This window comes from Eurytemora carolleeae, unplaced genomic scaffold (assembly GCF_000591075.1).
Source record: "Eurytemora carolleeae unplaced genomic scaffold, Eaff_2.0 scaffold977, whole genome shotgun sequence".
In the NCBI taxonomy this organism is placed as follows: domain Eukaryota; kingdom Metazoa; phylum Arthropoda; class Copepoda; order Calanoida; family Temoridae; genus Eurytemora; species Eurytemora carolleeae.
The window spans coordinates 40911-60822 of record NW_019396878.1 but is presented as its reverse complement, the minus strand read 5'-3'; the positions used below and the strand labels follow the sequence as shown (position 1 = coordinate 60822).

Below are 19912 nucleotides of genomic sequence, written 5' to 3'. Positions count from 1 at the left end.
AACATTTACTTGGTGTGCTGTATCCTGTTCCGGTTTACCTGTGTTTGTACTGTACAGCTTACTCTTGTTGATTAAAAGTCGGCCCGATACTTCACACTGATTAAGCTAAATTTACATTTAAGAAAATTTACATTTAACTAAACAATAAGTTTAAACCAGAAAGGCTGATTTGTGAAAAAATTAATCACATTTTTGTACTTGTGACAAAAAACCTTTTAAACAAAAATTCACTGAGTCTGTTGAACAAGAATGATTTGATTATGACATATTGGAAAAGTATGCATAGAATATATATATGACGAAGAGACAGGATGAATGGATAGAGAAAACTCTTATCTGAATTCACACCACTTTATGCTAATACTTTCTTTACTTAGCTGTCTACTGTCTACTGTCTACTGTCTACTGTCTCGTGTCTACTGTCTACTGTCTACTGTCTACTGTCTACTGTCTACTGTCTACTGTCTACTGTCTTCTGTCTACTGTCTACTGTCTTCTGTTTACTGCCTTCTGTCTACTGTCTACTGTCTGCTGTCTACTGTCTACAGTCAATAACTACTGTCTATTGTCTACTGTGATACTTATATTTAGAAATTTAAGATAAATATACAATATATATAAATATATATAGAGCCTTTTCGTTGACCTAGTTTAGTGTATTAATGTGACTGTTTGTGTTTCAGGTTTTACTAATGCCTGTGGCTAGGTTTCACTTTCTCTCAAACTTGATTTAAACAGACTAAACAGGTTCATATTTTTAGCGCTAGATGTAGTTGCAACCGTTTTACATCTGTCTTTTTTTGATACAAATAAATAACAAGTTTTAAATAGGAAAATAGTTGGTATTCATGAAAAAATGCACACTTCAGAGCCAAAAATTTTAATATTGAAGTATTATATTTTACTTGTTGGATCATGATACAAATATGTCAATATCTTTTAGACTAAATCATGAGTCTTTAATCAATTAACAAATTTAGTGAGCATGACTTCGTGGTCCCAATGTAAAGTTTATTTGACTGCCTTTCATTCTTGAGGCTATTTTTATTAGTTTAAAATCATCGAATTAATTAACATTGAAAAACATCTTCTTGTAAGTCTGCTTCATGTCTTAAAATGATTATTTTATGAACTCATTTTAAATTTAATGATTATTTTTTTATTTAAAATCAATATTGGCTAAAGAGTGCTGTTTTTAAGTTTGTGTATGGCAAATGTTTTTGGTAGAAGAAAAAAAAACTTTTTTCCTTCATTAAAGGTTCATGGTTTCTGTTAAGTTTATCTTTCTAAGTTTGTGAATAATTTTCTAATCTCATACATAACTTTTCATTTTTTATAGGCAATTCGAGTTTATGGAAGAGTTGCACCTATATATATATAAGGTTATAATCTCTACTTGTTTGTCTGTGTGTTTGTCCGATCATAACTTAAGAACCCCTGGACCGATTTGCCTCAAATTTTGATTGGGAAACTCGGGAAACCTACGTGAATGTTTTTAGCTTAGGTTTGAGACTCTAAGTTGATTGGGTAATTTCCCGATAAAATCTTTCAAGTGCTTGTAAACGGCGGGAGAAACTTTTAGTAACTTGGGAAGCGCTGGGTTCCCAAGCTGTAGTACAATATAAAGATTGCTATTAGTTGTTATAAGGGCTCCCCCCGGCCGACCCCCCCCCCCTAGTTATGCCTCTGCTAAGATTTAACGCTGAAATACGCACATCACATAGTATTCCCCAAAAACCTAATATTTCTTCCATGCTAATATATTAGGCTTATTATACAAACAGGAAACAAATTCTGTTTAAATTTTTTCACTAGTGCCGAAAAACGCAATTTAGTGCAATAAACGATCCGAAATGATATTGGACACCATGTATATAATGTTCCTATATTAACCTAGTAATTGCTAAGCCATGGCTTGAAGTACTGACTGCACTGAGGGTGATTAGTTAGTTTGGTAGATTTAATTTTGATAACAAAAATTGTAAAAAGTTCGGATAAGAGTAATAATTTTGTGATTAATTTTTAAAATTTTTATCAACAAATTCTATTTTTAGAAGGGGCTGTCCGTCTGAGCTCGAGTTTAAAAAGAAAATTATTAAATGAAACTCCTAGTTTCATTTTTGGGGTCTTGATATTTGTGTAGATTTTGAGTTTAGAGATCCTAAAAGAAATGAGAATATGAAGAAACTAAATAAAAAAATGGAATAATATTTTACAACAAAAATATTGATATCCACAAAACTGCCTAACCCCATTTGTGAAACCCGAGTTGCAAAACTGGTTTTCATAACTATACGCGAGTGTATTTTACTTCTGCATAATTGCAAGCCCTGTAAACTCCTCGCAATTCGATAACAGTTGCGCGCAATTCCGCGAAATTGCGCACAACGGAATTCCGATTAGAAACCCTAACACTGTTTTAAGTTTTGGGCTCTGGTGGATGCATCTAACGTATATACACAGCTGTAATATATATATATATATATATATACTGTGTATAATCAAGCTCGGGGCTGTAATTATGTAATTATTAAATGTAATTATTAATTACAGAACATGCTGTAAGTTACTTTTTCTCCGCTAGATGTAGTTTTACTTTTTGTACTAATCTTTCGTATAAATATACAAATAAGGTCAATTTTTCCAATTCAATTATACCTGCCTCGTTTTTGTTGAAACATAGGTAGGTGTTGTCAAGGTGTTGTTAGGTGTTGTCAATAAGATGTTAGGATGGTAGGTTGATCTATTGGTTCTTTGTTAGGTTGATAAATTGGATCTGTGGTTGTTAGATCAAAAGATTTTTTGGTCTGTTGATCAATTGGTCTTTTATCTCCTCCAAATGTTCATGGTAGATTGTACAGTTTGGCATAGGCTGTCAGCCTAGATAAATTAGAATAGATTGTTAATGCAGACTGTAAAGCTGAAAATTGTACAACCCCTTGTACATCATGAACTTGTCATTTGAAGAGGTCATTGAATACGTTTTACTTCTCGGGGTCAATCTTAGAGAATTTTTTACTAATTTATTTAAAGAAGTTTAATAAAAACTAGGCCTCACCCATTAACTATTTTAGCTTATAACTCTAAACAGGCTTGGCCGGCCCTATAGTTTTTTTTGTCCTGGCAATCTCAATTTTGTCACTATTACCGTGAAATTTTGTGACTTTTAATGAGAATAGTTAATCTAAAGGATTTTTCTGTTAATTTTTTTTAAATGCATAGGGTAGGGTACAGGGCGGTAAAAAGTCCGGTCTGTGTAAAAAAAATCTAAAATGGCCCTTAACTTTTTTGTGACTAAAGCTACAGATCTAAAAATTATATTTTTAAAAATTCCTTAAAAAATGGATTTAGAAACATGTGTCACAATTGGATATCTGTTTAAAAATATTACAATTTTACCTTTTTTTTTAACCTTCCCTAGAGCCCAAACTATTAGCATTATCTGTCTAATTTTTTTTTTAATGAGCTGGCGTTGAAAAATTGGTCTATGATTATGCATTTTAATTCTATACCTATTCTCTAAGGCCTTTTTCTAATGGGAGGGGCGTGGGACGCCTCCCCCCCAGGCTATTCATAGATTCAGACCCCCCAGCCTTTATGGTTGACTGTCGCCCTAAAATTTGCCATTAAAAATCGTTTAAAATTTGTGTTTCTTTTTTGTTTAAATTGGTACATTTTCAAAAGTAATAAATGTCGACTTTTTTCATTACCCTTTTAAAATTAAAATATCCAAAACAGATTCTAAAAGTGAAAATTTCTCAAGTCCAAACACACAAAAGTATACAAGTCAAATGTGTAAGTGAAAGTAAAGTTTTAAAAATCTCTTTATTAATGAGCCAACAAAATTGAAAAAATTAGGAATGCATTATTATCAAAAAGTAAATCTTATATTCATAGGTTGGGAACTTCGTCTCAGTTGTAAAAAGATTAAGTAACAATTTGCAGCAGCCAATCGATTTCTCTGTTGCATGCAAGACAAGTTGAAGAGAGATCCTGAAATAACACAAAATTAGGTTAGCTGCAGCGCTTGGCCCAGAAATAGTATTAACCTAACCTAACCCTAAGATAATTTAAAAAATAATAATAACAATTTTGCTGAAAAAAAGGTGGTCATAGACAAAATTGATAGGAGGGGGGGGGGGGGGGGGGGGGGTTGGGTCCAAAAATTGTATACTAGGACAGAATCAACTTAGTTAATTTAATAAAATAAAATAAAATGGTAATCATACCGAGATTTTCACTGTCCACATGTTGATTGTTGACACATAGAATTCACCAAAGTATCGCTATCATCCCAAGAGATTTAATAGTTTGAAAAGTCTTCCAATGTTAATGTGTTCTTTGTGTGGAAGAGGAGTCTGATTGTCATCATTATCACTCACATATCGGTAGCAAGCAGCAACTAATCTTCGTTCTAATCCTTTGAAATTCAACTTTTAACTAGTATTTCTGCAATATTTGTAAACAAACCCCCATAAATTTGTACAGAGTACAAATAAACTTGCCGCAACCTTTATATCCAATGTACTGTATGTCAGTAGCTAGTGACCTAGTCCATAGCTAAATTGCCATTTTCAATTTCAACTGTTACCCTCCGGTATGGTGAAGACGACATGAACAATCTATTCTAATTTATCTAGGGCTGTCAGTTTGTAAATGATGTTACCTTGAATGGCGTGTTGGAACATCAGAGGTAAGGTGCAGGATATAGTGGTTGGCGGGAGAGGACAATGTTGAAGTTGAGGTAGTATTGCCGATGTTCAGGTCCACATCCAGATTACGAAGGTGGTTGGTTGGTGTATTACAAATTATGCATCCCTGTAAACAGCAGTGCATGCTTTGTAGTGCTCATGATGAGGGGTTTTGGTGTTGTCTCCATGGGTAACATCATGTTGGAGAAGTTGGTCGACATCAGCTTGTTTGGGATCCATAGTTGTTGGTTGATTGATTGGTTCTTACGTCCGTTGATCAATTGAATCTGTGGTCATAAAAACGATAGGTTCTGTGGGTGTTAGATTTAAACAGTGAAACCCTTAATAACGAAAAAACGAATACATCGAAAGAATTCATCAAATGTCATATTCTTCACTTTCTGATAATGGAATGTTGCAGATATTAAGTTTTTTTTTATTAAATGATTATATGGAACTCTTTAAAACTGTTCCCGCATATTCATGGCTATTTATTTATTTTCGCAAATACTGAAATTTGCGTAATATAGTATTAAACTCATTGAAAAATTGTCAAGACGACATTTGATAAATTCTTCCGATGTATTCGTTTTTAAGGGTTTCACTGTAGGTTCTGTGGTTGGTTGATCAATTGGTTCCTTATCTCCTCGCACTCAGAACATGGACTTATTTCAAACCTACAAAAATTATACAAAATAAAATGAAATAGAAATGACAATATTTAAATATTATTGAATGACATAAAAAGTAACAGTATTTACATATTCTTGAATGTTTAATAAGATAATTTACAATTTATTTGTGACAGGATGAAAAGAGTGATTATGGGTCAGGGTTTTTTTTTGATGGAGTAGATTGAAACAATGGATAACTTCTGAATATATAAACCTGGTTGTTCAAGTGGAATTTACAATAGATTGTAAAGTTGTCTGTGAATTCATTTTTTAATAATAAAACATTTCACTGTTTTCAGATTTTCCTTCTGTTGGAGAGTATACAGAGAAATAGTCAGAGAATTGATTTGGTTTGGTACTTTTCGGAGAAGGGTTTTGGTAAAGACAACTTCCAGGGGGGGGGGGGGATTTGTATTTATGGTCAATAGTATTACTTTACTCATTAAGTATTTCAAAAAATGACAAAAATATTGGATATTTAAATGGCTTTTGTTTCATTTGGGTTAATTGAAATCTGACTAAATTGAATACAAACTATTTAATGGCAGACCACAGTTTGGATATATATATGATCCCTGAGACCATTCCTTTCAACATTGCAGTCTCTCATAAGGTCTCTGGATTGTTGTTGTAATAATTTTCTATTTATCAGTTAAATATTTTGCATCAGACATCTGCCAGCTAAATTATAGTCCCCAAAAATACGTGAACAACATGACAACTGTTCATACATTTTTAGGGAAGGAACGGCCTCTATACAGTTTAATTAACCCTAAACAGACTGGAGGGGGGGGGGGCGTTTGGCGCCCCCATGTATTTTTTTTGTCCTAGCACTTTCATTTTTGACACCTTGAATTTATTTTACTTTTGATGAATAGTAATTTAAAGGATTTTTTTCTAATTTATAGGGTAGGATATAAGGTGAAAAAGTCTGGTCTGTGAAAAAAAAAATCTAAAAGAACCTGGTTTATCTTTAAAAACGAGTAAAGAAATTGTAGATTTATAAAAAATAATTAATTTTCATGATCAATATTTCAAAAATATTAAAAAGACATATACATGATTTATAGAAAACATTTTCTTTTTACCTAAATCTCCCCTCCCTCAAGGAAGAGGTAGGCTGGGGTAAGTTGGGGTGGGTTATGAGTGTGGGGGTCAGGTGATCGAATCAAAAAAATCTTTTGATTATTTCTAGATGATTTAGCATACATTTCTGATATAAAATGCGTTCCTGACCTGGAAGGTGTTCTTGATAATAAGAACCAGTTCCCGATTTTAAACATTCTTTTAAGCTAATATCTGCTCCGCTCCGTTTCAATATTTTTAGGAACGAGTTCTTTGGGTTCGATTGTTTATTCAGAACAATGGGACCGTTCTTGAAAGTTCCTTTCGTTCTTGTGAAAGAATAATTGTTCTTTTAGAACTACGCCCTGCCATAGTAGATATTCATATCTATTTTTTTACAATTTTTCAGATTTAGGTAATAAACATGAGAATACAATAAATGGGCTGTATACTGTACTAAAATCTCAGTAAATGTAAAATAAATAAATAGCTAAGAATATTTGCAGCCTTAATACGACAGTAATAAAATTCTTTCTATGTCTTCAAAGCACTGTATTAAATTGTATGAGAATCATTTACCTGCAAAATCAGGTTCAGAAATAAATATAATGGTTTTAATTGTTCAGAGCTGAAAACTTTAGATTGGTGGATATCAAGATCAACACTTGATCCTCTTATTTTGCTAATCTGAAGAATAATTTAGTCTTCAGATTAACTTCTAGAGATCAGAGATGCGCTCTACAACTTTTGAAAACCGGTTTTTAATTTTCCCGCATTTGTGGTGTCATATCAATCATATCAGTGATTGGATTGAAGGAACATAAGTTTTGGATTGATTGATGGACTAATGTTCAAAAGGACTACAGTCCTAAATGCGATAAAATAGGTTTTTAATATGTTGATATTATCATGATGAAATTTATATTTGTTGAAATGTGAAATGAAAATTAAAAGTTTCCACTGTTGAATATTCAGATTAAGCCATTCAGCTCAGTTTAGTGGGTCATCCTGTACTTTCCAGATCTGGTTCAATCTCTCGTAAAAATTAAAAAATCAAGTAAGCTTAATTTTTTAAGTGATACAGACAGTGCCTGATTCACAACGGTACCATTGAAACCATTATTTGATCAATATTGTTCTAAATGGTTTGCTGCAGAAGAAATAAGCTTATCACTTTTGCCAAAAAAAACACATTTAAAAAAATCAGTTTTCAAATTTAAAAACATAGATATCTAATTCATAATTTTCCAGGCAGGGTCATTTGAAATTACGCTTACAGTCTCTTTAGGTTAATACAAGGCATCTTTTTGCACTATTGTTTGCATAGTTTGTGATTTTATTTGCTAATATTTCTGAGCACGCTGAAAGGATGGGCAGAGGTTTTGCATCAAAATAAATAAACAACACAGTCTTAAAAATGTTTATTTAAGCCCGTAGGAAAACAAACAAAACCTTTTTAGTAGAACATTATATTTTCTAACAATTTAAACACATAAATACGTTGAAACTTTGAATGAGAACAAATTTGCAGAAAAAAAACATTCTTTAACTGCGAACAAGGAAATAATTTAATTTGCGCGGAATTACATGCATGCAGGCAGCAGGATGGAAATTGTATTTCCATCCAAAAATCAAGAAATTGAAATTCAGACATCAAAAGGAATTGAGTCTTTGCCTCAGACTAAAAATGTCGCACCCTTTTTCCTTCGCAACCTAATATTTCAAACTTAGACTATTTGATCTTACAAAATTCATTATTTGAAATTTATAACAATAATTTTAGATATATTGTTTACTACCCCAGAATTATGAAAATTAAAAAAAAACACGGATTAATTTTGGAAAGGTCATCCCCCCCGCCCCGCCCCCCCCCCCCGTACCGGCAACTCCATCCACCTACTGTAGATAAATATAGGTTTACACGACGTGCTGGTACAGTTGGGGTTCTAAGGTATAGGTGGGGGGGGGGGAGTGGGGACAGGTATAAACAAAAGTTGACCTGCCTTTGAATAACGTTTTAAATGAGGGGGGGGGGAAGGGGAGGGGTGGAATATTTTAAGCCATATTGCAGGCCAGAATTGTCATTATATTTGTATTTGTGCTTATATATATAATATCTTGTCAAGCTGATTAAATAAGTGTCTTACATGTTTTACTCGTTTTGTAGACACATTTCTTCTTTGTTCTGACTTTCACTTATCAACTCCCCCCCCCCCCTGTATTTCTTATTGCAATCCCCCCAGCCTCCTCGAACCAAGAACTTTCCCTGTTTCTTGCACTTCTACTCTCATGTTTTTATCACTTTTCTTTTCATTGCTTTGTCCCAGGATTACGGGAATAAAAGAATGATAGAACAAAGAGCGAGAACACCCAACAAAATATATTTCTGTCATAAAACATTTAATTACATCATACTTTGTTTCATTGTCTTGGTGTAATATTGGTTTAAAGGGACTGTCAGCATAATTTAAGTGAATGCCATTAATATATCCGTAAACTTAAGTTAGTAATTTTAAACAAAATGTTCGTTGTATAAAAATGTTTTCTTGATTTCGGTATTCTGAACCCAATGTTAATTTGTTTCCAACAGTGTATATATTTTTCTTACAGTGTGTTTTAGGGTTAATGCAAAGTTTTCTTACAGTGTTTATATAGTTGATGCGTAGTTTTCTTACATGTATATATAATTGATGCATTGTTTTTTAACAAAGTATACAGTTGATGTTTCGTTTTCTAACAGTGTATGTATACAGTTGATAGTTTTCTAACAGTGTATACAGTTGATGCATAGTTTTCTTACAGTGAATACAGTTGATGTTTAGTTTTCCAACAGTGTATACAGTTGATGCATAGTTTTCTAACAATGAATACAGTTGATGCATAGATTTCTAACAGTGATCACAGTTAATGCACAGTTACCCAACAATGTTTGCAGTTGATGCAAAGTTTTCTAACAGTGTATACAGTTGATGCATGGTTTTCTAACAGTGTATACAGTTGATAGTTTTCTAACAGTGTATACAGTTGATGCATAGTTTTCTAACAATGAATACAGTTGATGCATAGTTTACTAACAGTGTATACAGTTGATGCATAGTTTTCTAACAGTGTATACAGTTAATGCATAGTTTTCTAACAGTGTAGACAGTTGATGCATAGTTTTCTAACAATAAATACAGTAGATGCATAGTTTTCTAACAATGAATACAGTTGATGCATAGTTTTCTAACAGTGTATACAGTTAATGCATAGTTTTTAACAGTGTATACATTTGATGCATAGTTTTCTAACAGTGTATACAGTTGATGCATTGTTTTCTAACAGTGTATACAGTGGATGCATAGTTTTCTAACAGTGTATACAGTTGATGCATAGTTTTCTAACAGTGTATATAGTTGATGCATAGTTTCAGTGTAGACAGTTAATAAATATTTTTGAAAATATAAAAAACATAGAACAAGATTTTATTTAAAGGGAGTGACCGGCTATGCAAGGTAGTTGAACTAAGTATGCAGTGTTGTGGAAAACTTCTTTCGGTTTCGTTTGAGACATATTAAACTTTGTAAAGATCTGTAAATCCTGAGTTTGAGCGCAAATTCGACGTTCAAAACTCCTACTTTGGGGGTAGATACGTTTTCAGAATTAGTTTTTTTAGTTATTAAATAACGACAACGAAAAATAAAGTAAAATGTATACAGTAAACTAATTAGATGGATAGGAACATATTTCACAAAAGAAATTTGTCCATAAATCAATGCTAAAATTGATTATTTCGTTTTTATTTGTATATTGAATTTCTTATTTTCTTTGAATTTATTCGCAGATTTCTTCAAATTCTTCAAATATCGTCTTTTCAATAATAATTCTAGAAAATCTGCGAAAATCTTTGTGAATAATGAGCAACTATAATAATGAGAAAATTGAAACTAATAATTGTACAGGATTACTTATTTTCGATGATAAGATTAATTTTTATTTTCTCAACATGTTCCTATACATGACGTCTGTAGTCTATTGTAGAATGTTTTTACATTTTATGTCGTCGTTATTTTTATAATTTAAAAAAACTTATTCTGAAAACGTATCCACCCCCAAAGTAGGAGTTTTGAACGTCGAATTTGCGCTCAAACTCAGGATTTACGGATCTTTAAAAAGTTTAATATGTCTCAAGTGAATCCGAAAGAAGTTTTCCACATCACTGCATACTCAGTTTAACTACCTTACATAGCCGGTCACTCCCTTTAAGAATGAGAGAAAAAAAAACTTTTTATTTTTTTAAAAGAGATTTTTTTGTCCCCAGGACATGATCGGGTTGTTACGATCAAATCTCGGAATTTTTTTCTATTGCGAAAGTTTGGTGTTTTCTGGGTTTTTATATTGATCTACCAGGGGTTGTAATCTGGCAGCACATTCATCCATCCACGCTTCATTCATTCTGAGAAGAGGGTTGACAAGATTCCAGCTGCCTAAGATTCTTCTTAGGCCTGAGAATATAGAGTGCAGGAATCCTTCTGATATACTGGAATGAGGCCCGGGTGCCGTACTGATAGGAAACATCACACTCATTGCTCCCTAACATCTGTAAGCCCGGATTGGATACCCCCAGGTACCTATAGCTGGCAACCATAGACTCTCCCTGCTTGTCCACCATTCCTCTCTTCATCGTCATTCACTTGGATCAATCCCACTTGAAGCTTCTTTCTGTTGAGCAGAAAGCACGCACCCTTTCGCTGCGAGAGTTGTTGACAGCCGCCCCTCTGTCCTCCTACATCCGTCAGGTGGTCATAACTGCTAAACCAGATGTCGGCTTCAGATGTTTTTGAAACCACAGGTTTGTGTGGAGTACGGGAATCGAACCCGTGAACACCAGCCTGGACACCAATCCAGTTACTGGCTGTGGACAAGTGTGCTTAACTTCAGTGATCTAACGAGAACTGGTGTCACACACTCTCCACCCCACCCCACTAAAAAATTCTGTAAATCCTTCGGATCTTAGTAAAATGTTAGTTAAGAAACAAATGAAATATTTTGATGTCCAATGATAATGAGATAGATAGAAAGACAGACGTTACCGTTATGCAATTTCTATTAGTTCAGAATAGACTCCAAACACATGGCTGAACCCTGATTGGATCAGGCGCTAATGGACTCGGCATACTAGAGTGACAGAAACTAATAATGAAATAAAATTGCTTATTTTTAGAGTTAATTCTTATTTCTCAACTAATAAGTTTATTTGAGAATTTGTGTAACATTTTTCGCGTAGTTTTAAAAAATCAATTCTAAAAACATATCCACCCAAATTGACAATTTTGAACGTCGACTTTGCGCTCAAACACAGTAATTATAGATCTTTTTTTAAACGTTTTTTATGTCTCAAATGAATCCGAAAAAATTCTCTACAATACTACAATCTAAGTTCAACCACCTTACATTGCCGGTCACTCCCTTTAACTTTGGATTTATGCAGCAGAGATGTCTGCCTTATTATTATTAATATATATTAGAGGGGAATTATATAGAGAATCTCTCGGTATGAATTTTTCAGTCCCTTTCAGGCTGAAAGGGAGTTAAAAGTGTACAAATCATGTAAATGTTCACAAATTATATGCAGTAGAGTACATTAATTACAGTGTGTTCCCTAGACTATCCATTTCAATTTCGAATTTTTTAAAGCTGTGAATTAACCTTTTTAATGAATTAGGTAAATAAAAAACATCATTTGATTTATAACTATAACGGAAAATCATCGTTTGTAAAGGCATAGAGTCTATGTATAATGATCATTGGTCAACTTTGAATTTTTAATCATTTGGTTTTCTTTTAATATCAATTTTAGATTTTCTATAAAATGATATTCCAGGGCCCAAAAGTTTATATAGCATAAATATGTGAAGTACACATGCAGTACGGAAACAGTACAACAAAATGGCCGTTTTACATTTTTTTCTAGTAAATTCCCCTCTAGTATGTATTCTATTCTCTTTGCCTACCAGGCTACACTGTATTTCCGCCTCCCAATTCCCAAAAGTATTAAACCTCGCATAAGTATTTCCTATTGAAAAGTCATTCAAATGAGCCTAGTGCCTTATAACTAAACTTTTTCTTTCTTATAAAAGAATTTTAAGCACTTCATATCATGTAAACTTTCTTTCAGAGAAATAAGTCATCCCACAAGGAATATTAAATACTGTGTAAATAAAGGTGTAAATTGGGACCAGGGGATGTACACAGATATTTTTTTTATTATGAATATTATTACTGTAATTAATTTATTGAAATTATTACCTTTTTTATTATAATTAATTTACTATCATTATTACGGCATTTACATGTTTTTTTTTCAATTTTATGATTTCATAATATTATACTTAATGTTATTTCTATATTTTATTTGACTATATTGTATATCAGGTGTTTGCATGCTCCTTGTCCTTAAATGTTCAAGGTAAAAATTTCTAAATATATAATTGAAAGCAATTCCCCAAACTTCGCTCAAGGAACTATATTACTCGCCTCAAACTCAAATTTCCTTATATCTGTGCAATTAAATTAATACGTTTCTTCAAAACTTACAATTCATCTTTCATCTGAAAGGGAATTAAATGGAAACATTGAGGTAAACGCGCACTGCATAATCTAGTATGTTATGCTAAAGGACAGAATCAAAATGACATCAATAAATAAAGTTTGTTTCTAACTTCATCAATAAATTATCTTTCAAGTCCATTTTTCTTACATTTTTCTGTGACAATCTTTCATAGATCTGTACAAGGGTTGCCAGCGAAAAAGAAAAATTGTTTCGGGAAAAATGCGAAATTTATTTCCAATTTCGTTCGCCCGCAATAAAAGGCGAAAATTTTCGCTTTTTTCACGAAATTTTGCTTTAATTTGTTTCACTTAAAAAATGCAAAATTGTGTGAAAAAAATTCAGAATTTTTTAAACAATCTGAAAATTTTTTGAAAAAAAATCATTAAAAAGCTTCAACATCTATGGCTTTAGCAAACATTATGCTTCGTTTTCCCATTTTTCGCTGCATTCATTTTCGCGAAAAATTGCAATATTTTGCTTAAAAGTTTGCAAAATGCAAACAAAAATTTCGCATTGGACGTGTATCATTTCGTGCGCTGAAAACCTTAATCTGTAACCTACCCAAATGTACAAACATTTTGTTTTTACAATTAATTTCTATAAGAAGAAGCAAATTAATTCAAAACTGATTTGAGTACAAAATGACTTTTTAATGGTTCCACATTTTATTTTTTTTTAAGAAAAAAGGGAGGGCAAGTTTTTTCCAGGACTGGATCTTTATCCGAATCCACTAAAAGCTGCGAAAAGTGTAGAGGGTTCTATAAGGAATTCAGGTATGAAACAGCTGGTATTTTAGCGGAAATATTTTTATGGGATCAGACCAGTTTTTAAAAAAAGTTTATACTAAACCAACTATTTTACTGAACGAAATATTTGATTTAATGGTCATTCTGTTAAAAAACGAACCTAATAGGTGGAAAAAGAAAGACAATTGTAAAACCAACTAATTTAACAAATTTACGGGACATGTAAAGAATAAAAACTCGCCCATTTTTAGACTCTGCTGCTTTAAGAGGTTTCTCAGGTTTACGAGAAGCTGGCCCAGGGGCTTGGAACTCTGTATGTACACAACATTCAGACTGTGATAGATTTACGTACTGTAATTCACATGGCTTTTGTAGATATGTGGAAGATAAGGTGAGTAAAAGAGCTTGTTAAAAATAAAAACATTCTTACAACAAAATTTGACAAAACACTAATTATTGACTTTTCGAAAGGTAAAACTTTAAATTGTTCAATGAAATTAATTATTTTATTAAATATGGAGATTACAGTTTAAACTCGTATTTATACATTCAACAATTGTTAGGCTATCCTAACTGATCCAGCTGAAACTGACGGTGCCATAAGTAGTGGCTCTGGTGTGAAGAAAAGTAGCACTGGAGCTAAGAGGATTTCATCAATATCTATAAGAGGCAGCTCAGGTTTACGAGAAGCTGGCCCAGGGGCTTGGAACTCTGTATGTACACAACATTCAGAATGTGATAGATTTATGTACTGTAATGCACAAGGATTTTGTAGATATGCGGAAGATAAGGTGCGTATAAAACTGCTTTTTTTTAATAGAAATGAAGCATTCTAACTACAGAATTTGACAAAAACTGATTATACTTTTTTAAAGGTAAAACGTTAAAATATTTAAAATATTCTGAATTAGTAGAAACTTGGATTTCTACTGTGATAGATTTATGTACTGTAGTGCATATGGAGTATGTAAATTTGTGCATGATAAGGTGTGTACTTTTGTTTTTCATAAATAAGAACAAAATGGAAAAATAGAAAATAACAAAAATATGATTAAAATTGGAAAGAGAACACACACAAATTATGTTTATCAAAAAATATTTTTAGCACATTTTTAACTAACAATATATATATTTTTTACATATTTAAACTTATATTTAACTGCAGATATAATTGCTCAAATCATAATCACTAGAATATCAGTTACTCTAAAATTACATCTATACAACACTAAAACTGTACCTGTGGTAACTATTCCTTTTTTCTCTTCATCAAGGTGTTAAAATGTATCGATCATGGTAGTTTTAAAATCAAAGAAATAACTGTATTTCATAGCACTTTCTGGTAACCTTGGCTCCAGCATTCATATCTGCACCTTTATTTACTAAATGTTTAGGCTATCTTTGATCCATTTGAGATTTATAAGTTGAATGTTGATGGTGAAACTAAATCTGAAGAAGGGTCACATGCTCATGATGCTTCAGCTGACATAACTGACAAAAACGCCATTGAACTAAAGTCTGACGAAGAGATCTCCTGTGGTACAGATGATGATTGTCCTGCGTACAGCTGGTGTAGTTCTGATGGTAGATGTGGAAGCTGGTTGGATTTGTGGTTTCAGAAACCATTGAGGTTATCTAGGGGAAAACTTATTACAAGGGTAACATTTAGAAAATGTTTTTTATAGCCATAACTTCAAGTGATCCTCCATACACAGAGTTCAGTGCCCAATTCACAATGGTACCCATGTAACCTTTATAATCAATTATGTGGAAAACATTTTCGTTTTTCTAGGTTTAAATCATATAATTCAGATATTTCCTGTATGTTTACCATTGTTTAAAGGACATTGCCATTATTGAATAAAGATGCATGTGCTTACTGCATGGCAAGTGATTTTTTCATAATTCTTTTGTAAATGATTTTTTTTATTCTGAAGCCAACATGCTAACAATGTTCTTGCCTTTCTTACTTCCAATTTATCCAAATTCTACTATTTTCATTAGGCTGACAAGAGAAATGAGCATGGGAAAAAAATCTTGAATAAGGAACAAAAAATAGACGGAGCTACGAAACCTACAAAGTAAGTTAGTTTGTTCAAACCCTTTTCTTACATTTAAATTTCATTTCACAAGTTTATTTTTGTTTCGTCGACCCTTAATCTCTTTATATCATTTCTTAGGTCAAAATCGGCAAACTATGTTGAGTGTTATACTTGTGTGGATGATTGTCTAGCAACCTATGATTACTACCTGAACGAATATTATTGGGATTGCAGTTGGGAAGTTTGTGAGTACTACTGGTGCTAGTGTAGAACAAAAAATGTAACAGATTCCTATGTCATACAAGAATTTTATTTGATTTGCAGGAAAAATGCAACTCTACTAATATAATCACCATAAATAAAATGTTAAAAAATTTTGACCTAAATTATATATTTTTATATATTTTTAGACCATTGTTATACCCAAAACAAAAGCATGATTATTGAACAATAATTAAGGAATACATAACAATTGTTTTGACCAAATAAAATAAATTTTTTTAACATATATGTAATCTTGTCTCATAAATACACCTTTTTGACAAAAAAATAAAACATTGTTTACCAAACTTACCCAGTTTAAGAAAGTCAAACCAATGTACTGCTAAAATATCATTAAATATTTTTTATGATTGTAAGTTTTACATTGGTTGCTAAAGAGAAAAAAGGTATTGGCTATATTTGGATTTTTTGAAAAAACCCATATGACTAACTGACATATATATTGAAGTCTAACTTACAACATGGGTTTAAGGTACTATCAAATATATTTAGTTTGGTTAGTTGAGCTTCCAGACTGGAAGACGATATCTATGGGTCTCCACACTTTAACCATTTAAAGGCTGGGGGGGGGGGCTGAATCTATATATATATAGCCTGAGGGGAGGGGGGCGTCCCATGCCCCCCACTAGAAAAAGGTTTTAGATAATAGGTATAGGGATAACATGGATTTTCAGTTCATAGCCAAATTTTTCAAGGACAACTAATTAAAAAAAATAGTTTGTGTGCTAGGAAGGGTTAAAAAATGCCAAAAATTAATTTTTCAAGGGCTTTTTAAAAAAAAAATATTTAGATTTGTAACTATAGTCACAGACCAGACTTTTTACCGCCGTGTACCCATGGCATTAAAAATTTCATTATTTCTTCTAACAAAACAAAAACATTTAATAACATTCGAACCTTAGAAATAAAACAACATTCTTTAGCTAAAAATTTTAATTAAAAACAGTAGACAGTAGACAGTAGACAATAGACAGTAAACAGTAGACAGCAGACAGTAGACATCAGACAGTAGACAGCAGACAGCAGACAGTAGACAGTAGACAGTAGACCGTAAACAGTAGACAGTAAACAGTAGACAGTAGAGAGCAGACAGTAGACAGCAGACAGTAGACAGTTGACAGCAGACAGTAGACAGTAGACAGTAGACAGTAGACAGTAGATAATGCACATAATTAATTCACGACCCCTCCTTATGTTATACTCGTGGTATATTTACTTTTCACAATCTTGAAGATTCCTCCTGTGTAAAGCACGGGTAAAGAACGCGGAAATATTCTTAAAAAATTACTGCTGTCTTTTTACATGTTGTGCACGTAGCAAAGACACCAGTGCAAGATCTTGCATATTCCTATTGTTTTAAACACGAGTATTGGAATCTAGATTTTAATTCGTGTAATTATCACATGTAAGATATATGAGATTATTCAAGTTCAATTCTTGTCGTTTTTTTCACATTTTGTGCTCGTAGTACAGATACCAGTGCAAAATCTTGCATATTCCCAATCTGAGATATTATGGGAAGAACTTCATGTTTCATTTTTAATAGAGATGCAAAATCACAACACTTGGTGTCTCTTCTCATCTTTTAGAAACTAAAAGTTATTGTAATAAAATAAAATATTTTAACAGACATAAATTTTTCAGTTTATAACAAGCATGAGCAGAGTAGTGAAATTTCACATTGAATTTTGTATTGTATTTCTCAACAACCCCTTTTTGGAATATCAATCTTTTATATATAAAGGAAGGGACATTCTTGTAAGTATGAATACATAAACATAGTTGAACATTATCACTAAAATATCACTATGTGAATATTGATTTTTTGAAGTTTAGATCCTCAAGATGTTTAATGTAAAAGATATAAACTAAAGTGTTTAGTTCTAAACATTTTATAATGATTATATACTTTTACACAGTATTTTCTATAACATATTTATTATCAAAAATTAATCAATACTAAAAAATGCAATTTAAGTGGATGGGAGAAAAATAATGTTCTCATGTAAAATCCCGTGTACATCTCGTGATATAAACTCAAGTTTTCTCCATGCAAAAACTCGGTCCTAGACCCGTGATCAAATCGTCGACATTCAACTCGACAACATGTGAATTATCACAGATTATTCTTAAGCCACTCCTATGAAATACACCAGATAATCTTGTGTTCTTCATGGGTTTTTGTTTGTTGAGAAGTGCTGTAATGTTCTGATAAGCGTCATCTCTATTCACTAATCCTGGTTCTCAATCTCATATTCTATGCATACTTTTCCGATTTATCTTAATTAAAACTTGTCCATTTTACAGTTGATCTTAGATCATGGTCTGTGTAAGACCTCTCTCTCTAGCTATCCTAGGCGCTGAGAAAGCTGTATCCTGAAGTGCTGGAATGCTGAGTCAAACCATTCATAAACTGGAGGGTAATAATGAAACAGAGGAATTATAATTAAAAAGAGTTATGAAGTATTAATCCAGCTTTCTAGTTACTCAACAACTGGAGAACAATGAAAAATCTCCAACCACACTATAGATTTAATGGCTAATAATGGGATAATTTATCCTAAATCCCATACACATCGGAAAGATGTATGAAACCTGAGGAAAACCAGGGATTTTCAGCAAAAAGATCGCTTGACACCACTAAATAACTTCCTAAACCTCCAACTTTAACCTAATTCAAGAGCAGATATAGTGGATCAGCATTCTGAGTGCTAGTCCTAGGGGGTGCTCTTAAATCACCTTGAGCCTAGTTGAATGCAGTATTAGGCTATAGAGATATATCAAACTTTTTTCAGAGTTACAGCAGAATTCATGAATATAACCAGCAGATTCAGAATTCGAGTAATAATCTAAATTCTACTAATTTATATCCGGAGTATAAGCCAGTAACAACTATGTTTAGAATTGTATATTACCCTTTCAGGGGGGAGGGGGTATGCATACTATACAGTATAGTTAAATTTATGAACTAGATAAAGTGAATATGAGTCAATGACAAGTTGCTTAAAGATTGTAATTTGTAAAAAATATGAAAATAAATTATTCCCACTTTGTTAAAAAACAGTTATCTTCTTTAACATAAAATTCTGAGTCCAATTGATTTACAATTTAACATAAAAATTCTAACTTTGAAATTTTTATTTACAAAATGGATATCTAAACAACTTTTTAAACTGGTTTATACATTTTGAAGAATTAAAATGTTTTACATACTAAAATTGGTTAAAATAAATGTGTTTCAAATAAGCACTTTGACCATATTTTGAGAATAATCTTGAAATAGGCTTAAATTTGTTTCTTTGATCCCATTGTATGTTTAAACTCGTTGAAACTAAACAACTTGTTTACATTGAGACCACATGAATATGTTTATGTAAGAACAGATAAAATGAAACTTATTCCCATTGTTTGACGTAAATTCTTTTATATAAATATAAATAATTTGGTTTTGATTTGGGTAAACATAACTATCTGATTTGTTAACTGATTAATATTGCCCGTTTTGACCCCCCCCCCCTTCTACAAGATGTTGGTCAAAAATTATGTATATATCCCAATCAGGGGCAGTCAAAGAACATTAACAAAAGAATAAATGAGGCCTGAACAGACTGTTTTTAACAAATCATTCTCGCAAAAAAATTGATATTTATATTATTTTGAATAATAATTTCATGTTTTGAAGGTCTTTAAACCTCAATATTAAAAAAATAAAATGCACATGTACTCCTACAATTTCTCAATAATTATCGAGTCGCAGTAACAGTTTTTATATTTATACCTTAAGCATTAAGCCATAAAACTATTGTAACTACATCTAGCG

The 19912-nt window shown here is 32.1% G+C and overlaps 1 protein-coding gene and 1 long non-coding RNA gene across 6 annotated transcripts; both read left to right on the top strand.

Annotated features, from left to right (window-relative positions):
- The first annotated feature begins 542 nt into the window (after positions 1-542).
- On the top strand, positions 543-8424 carry LOC111709642 (uncharacterized). 4 transcript variants are annotated; one of them, XR_002766903.1, is made up of 6 exons: positions 543-747; positions 1340-1382; positions 3898-4013; positions 4641-4693; positions 5665-5743; positions 6018-6363. It is a non-coding gene; the product is annotated as an uncharacterized LOC111709642 (long non-coding RNA). The 4 variants fall into 4 exon arrangements; XR_002766904.1 differs by lacking the exons at positions 543-747; positions 1340-1382 and adding an exon at positions 1909-1938; XR_002766902.1 differs by lacking the exons at positions 543-747; positions 1340-1382; positions 6018-6363 and adding exons at positions 1910-1954; positions 7406-8424.
- Positions 8425-12802: 4378 nt separating this feature from the next.
- LOC111709641 (uncharacterized) lies at positions 12803-16187 on the top strand. 2 transcript variants are annotated; one of them, XM_023483411.1, is made up of 7 exons: positions 12803-12878; positions 13703-13795; positions 14020-14159; positions 14332-14559; positions 15163-15426; positions 15773-15849; positions 15949-16187. In XM_023483411.1, the coding sequence occupies exons 4-7, from the start codon at positions 14515-14517 to the stop codon at positions 16073-16075; spliced, it is 513 nt and encodes a 170-aa protein (XP_023339179.1). In that variant the 5' UTR covers positions 12803-12878; positions 13703-13795; positions 14020-14159; positions 14332-14514; the 3' UTR covers positions 16076-16187. The 2 variants fall into 2 exon arrangements, with proteins under 2 accessions (XP_023339179.1, XP_023339180.1); XM_023483412.1 differs by lacking the exon at positions 12803-12878 and having other exon boundaries at positions 13419-13795.
- Positions 16188-19912: the final 3725 nt, after the last annotated feature.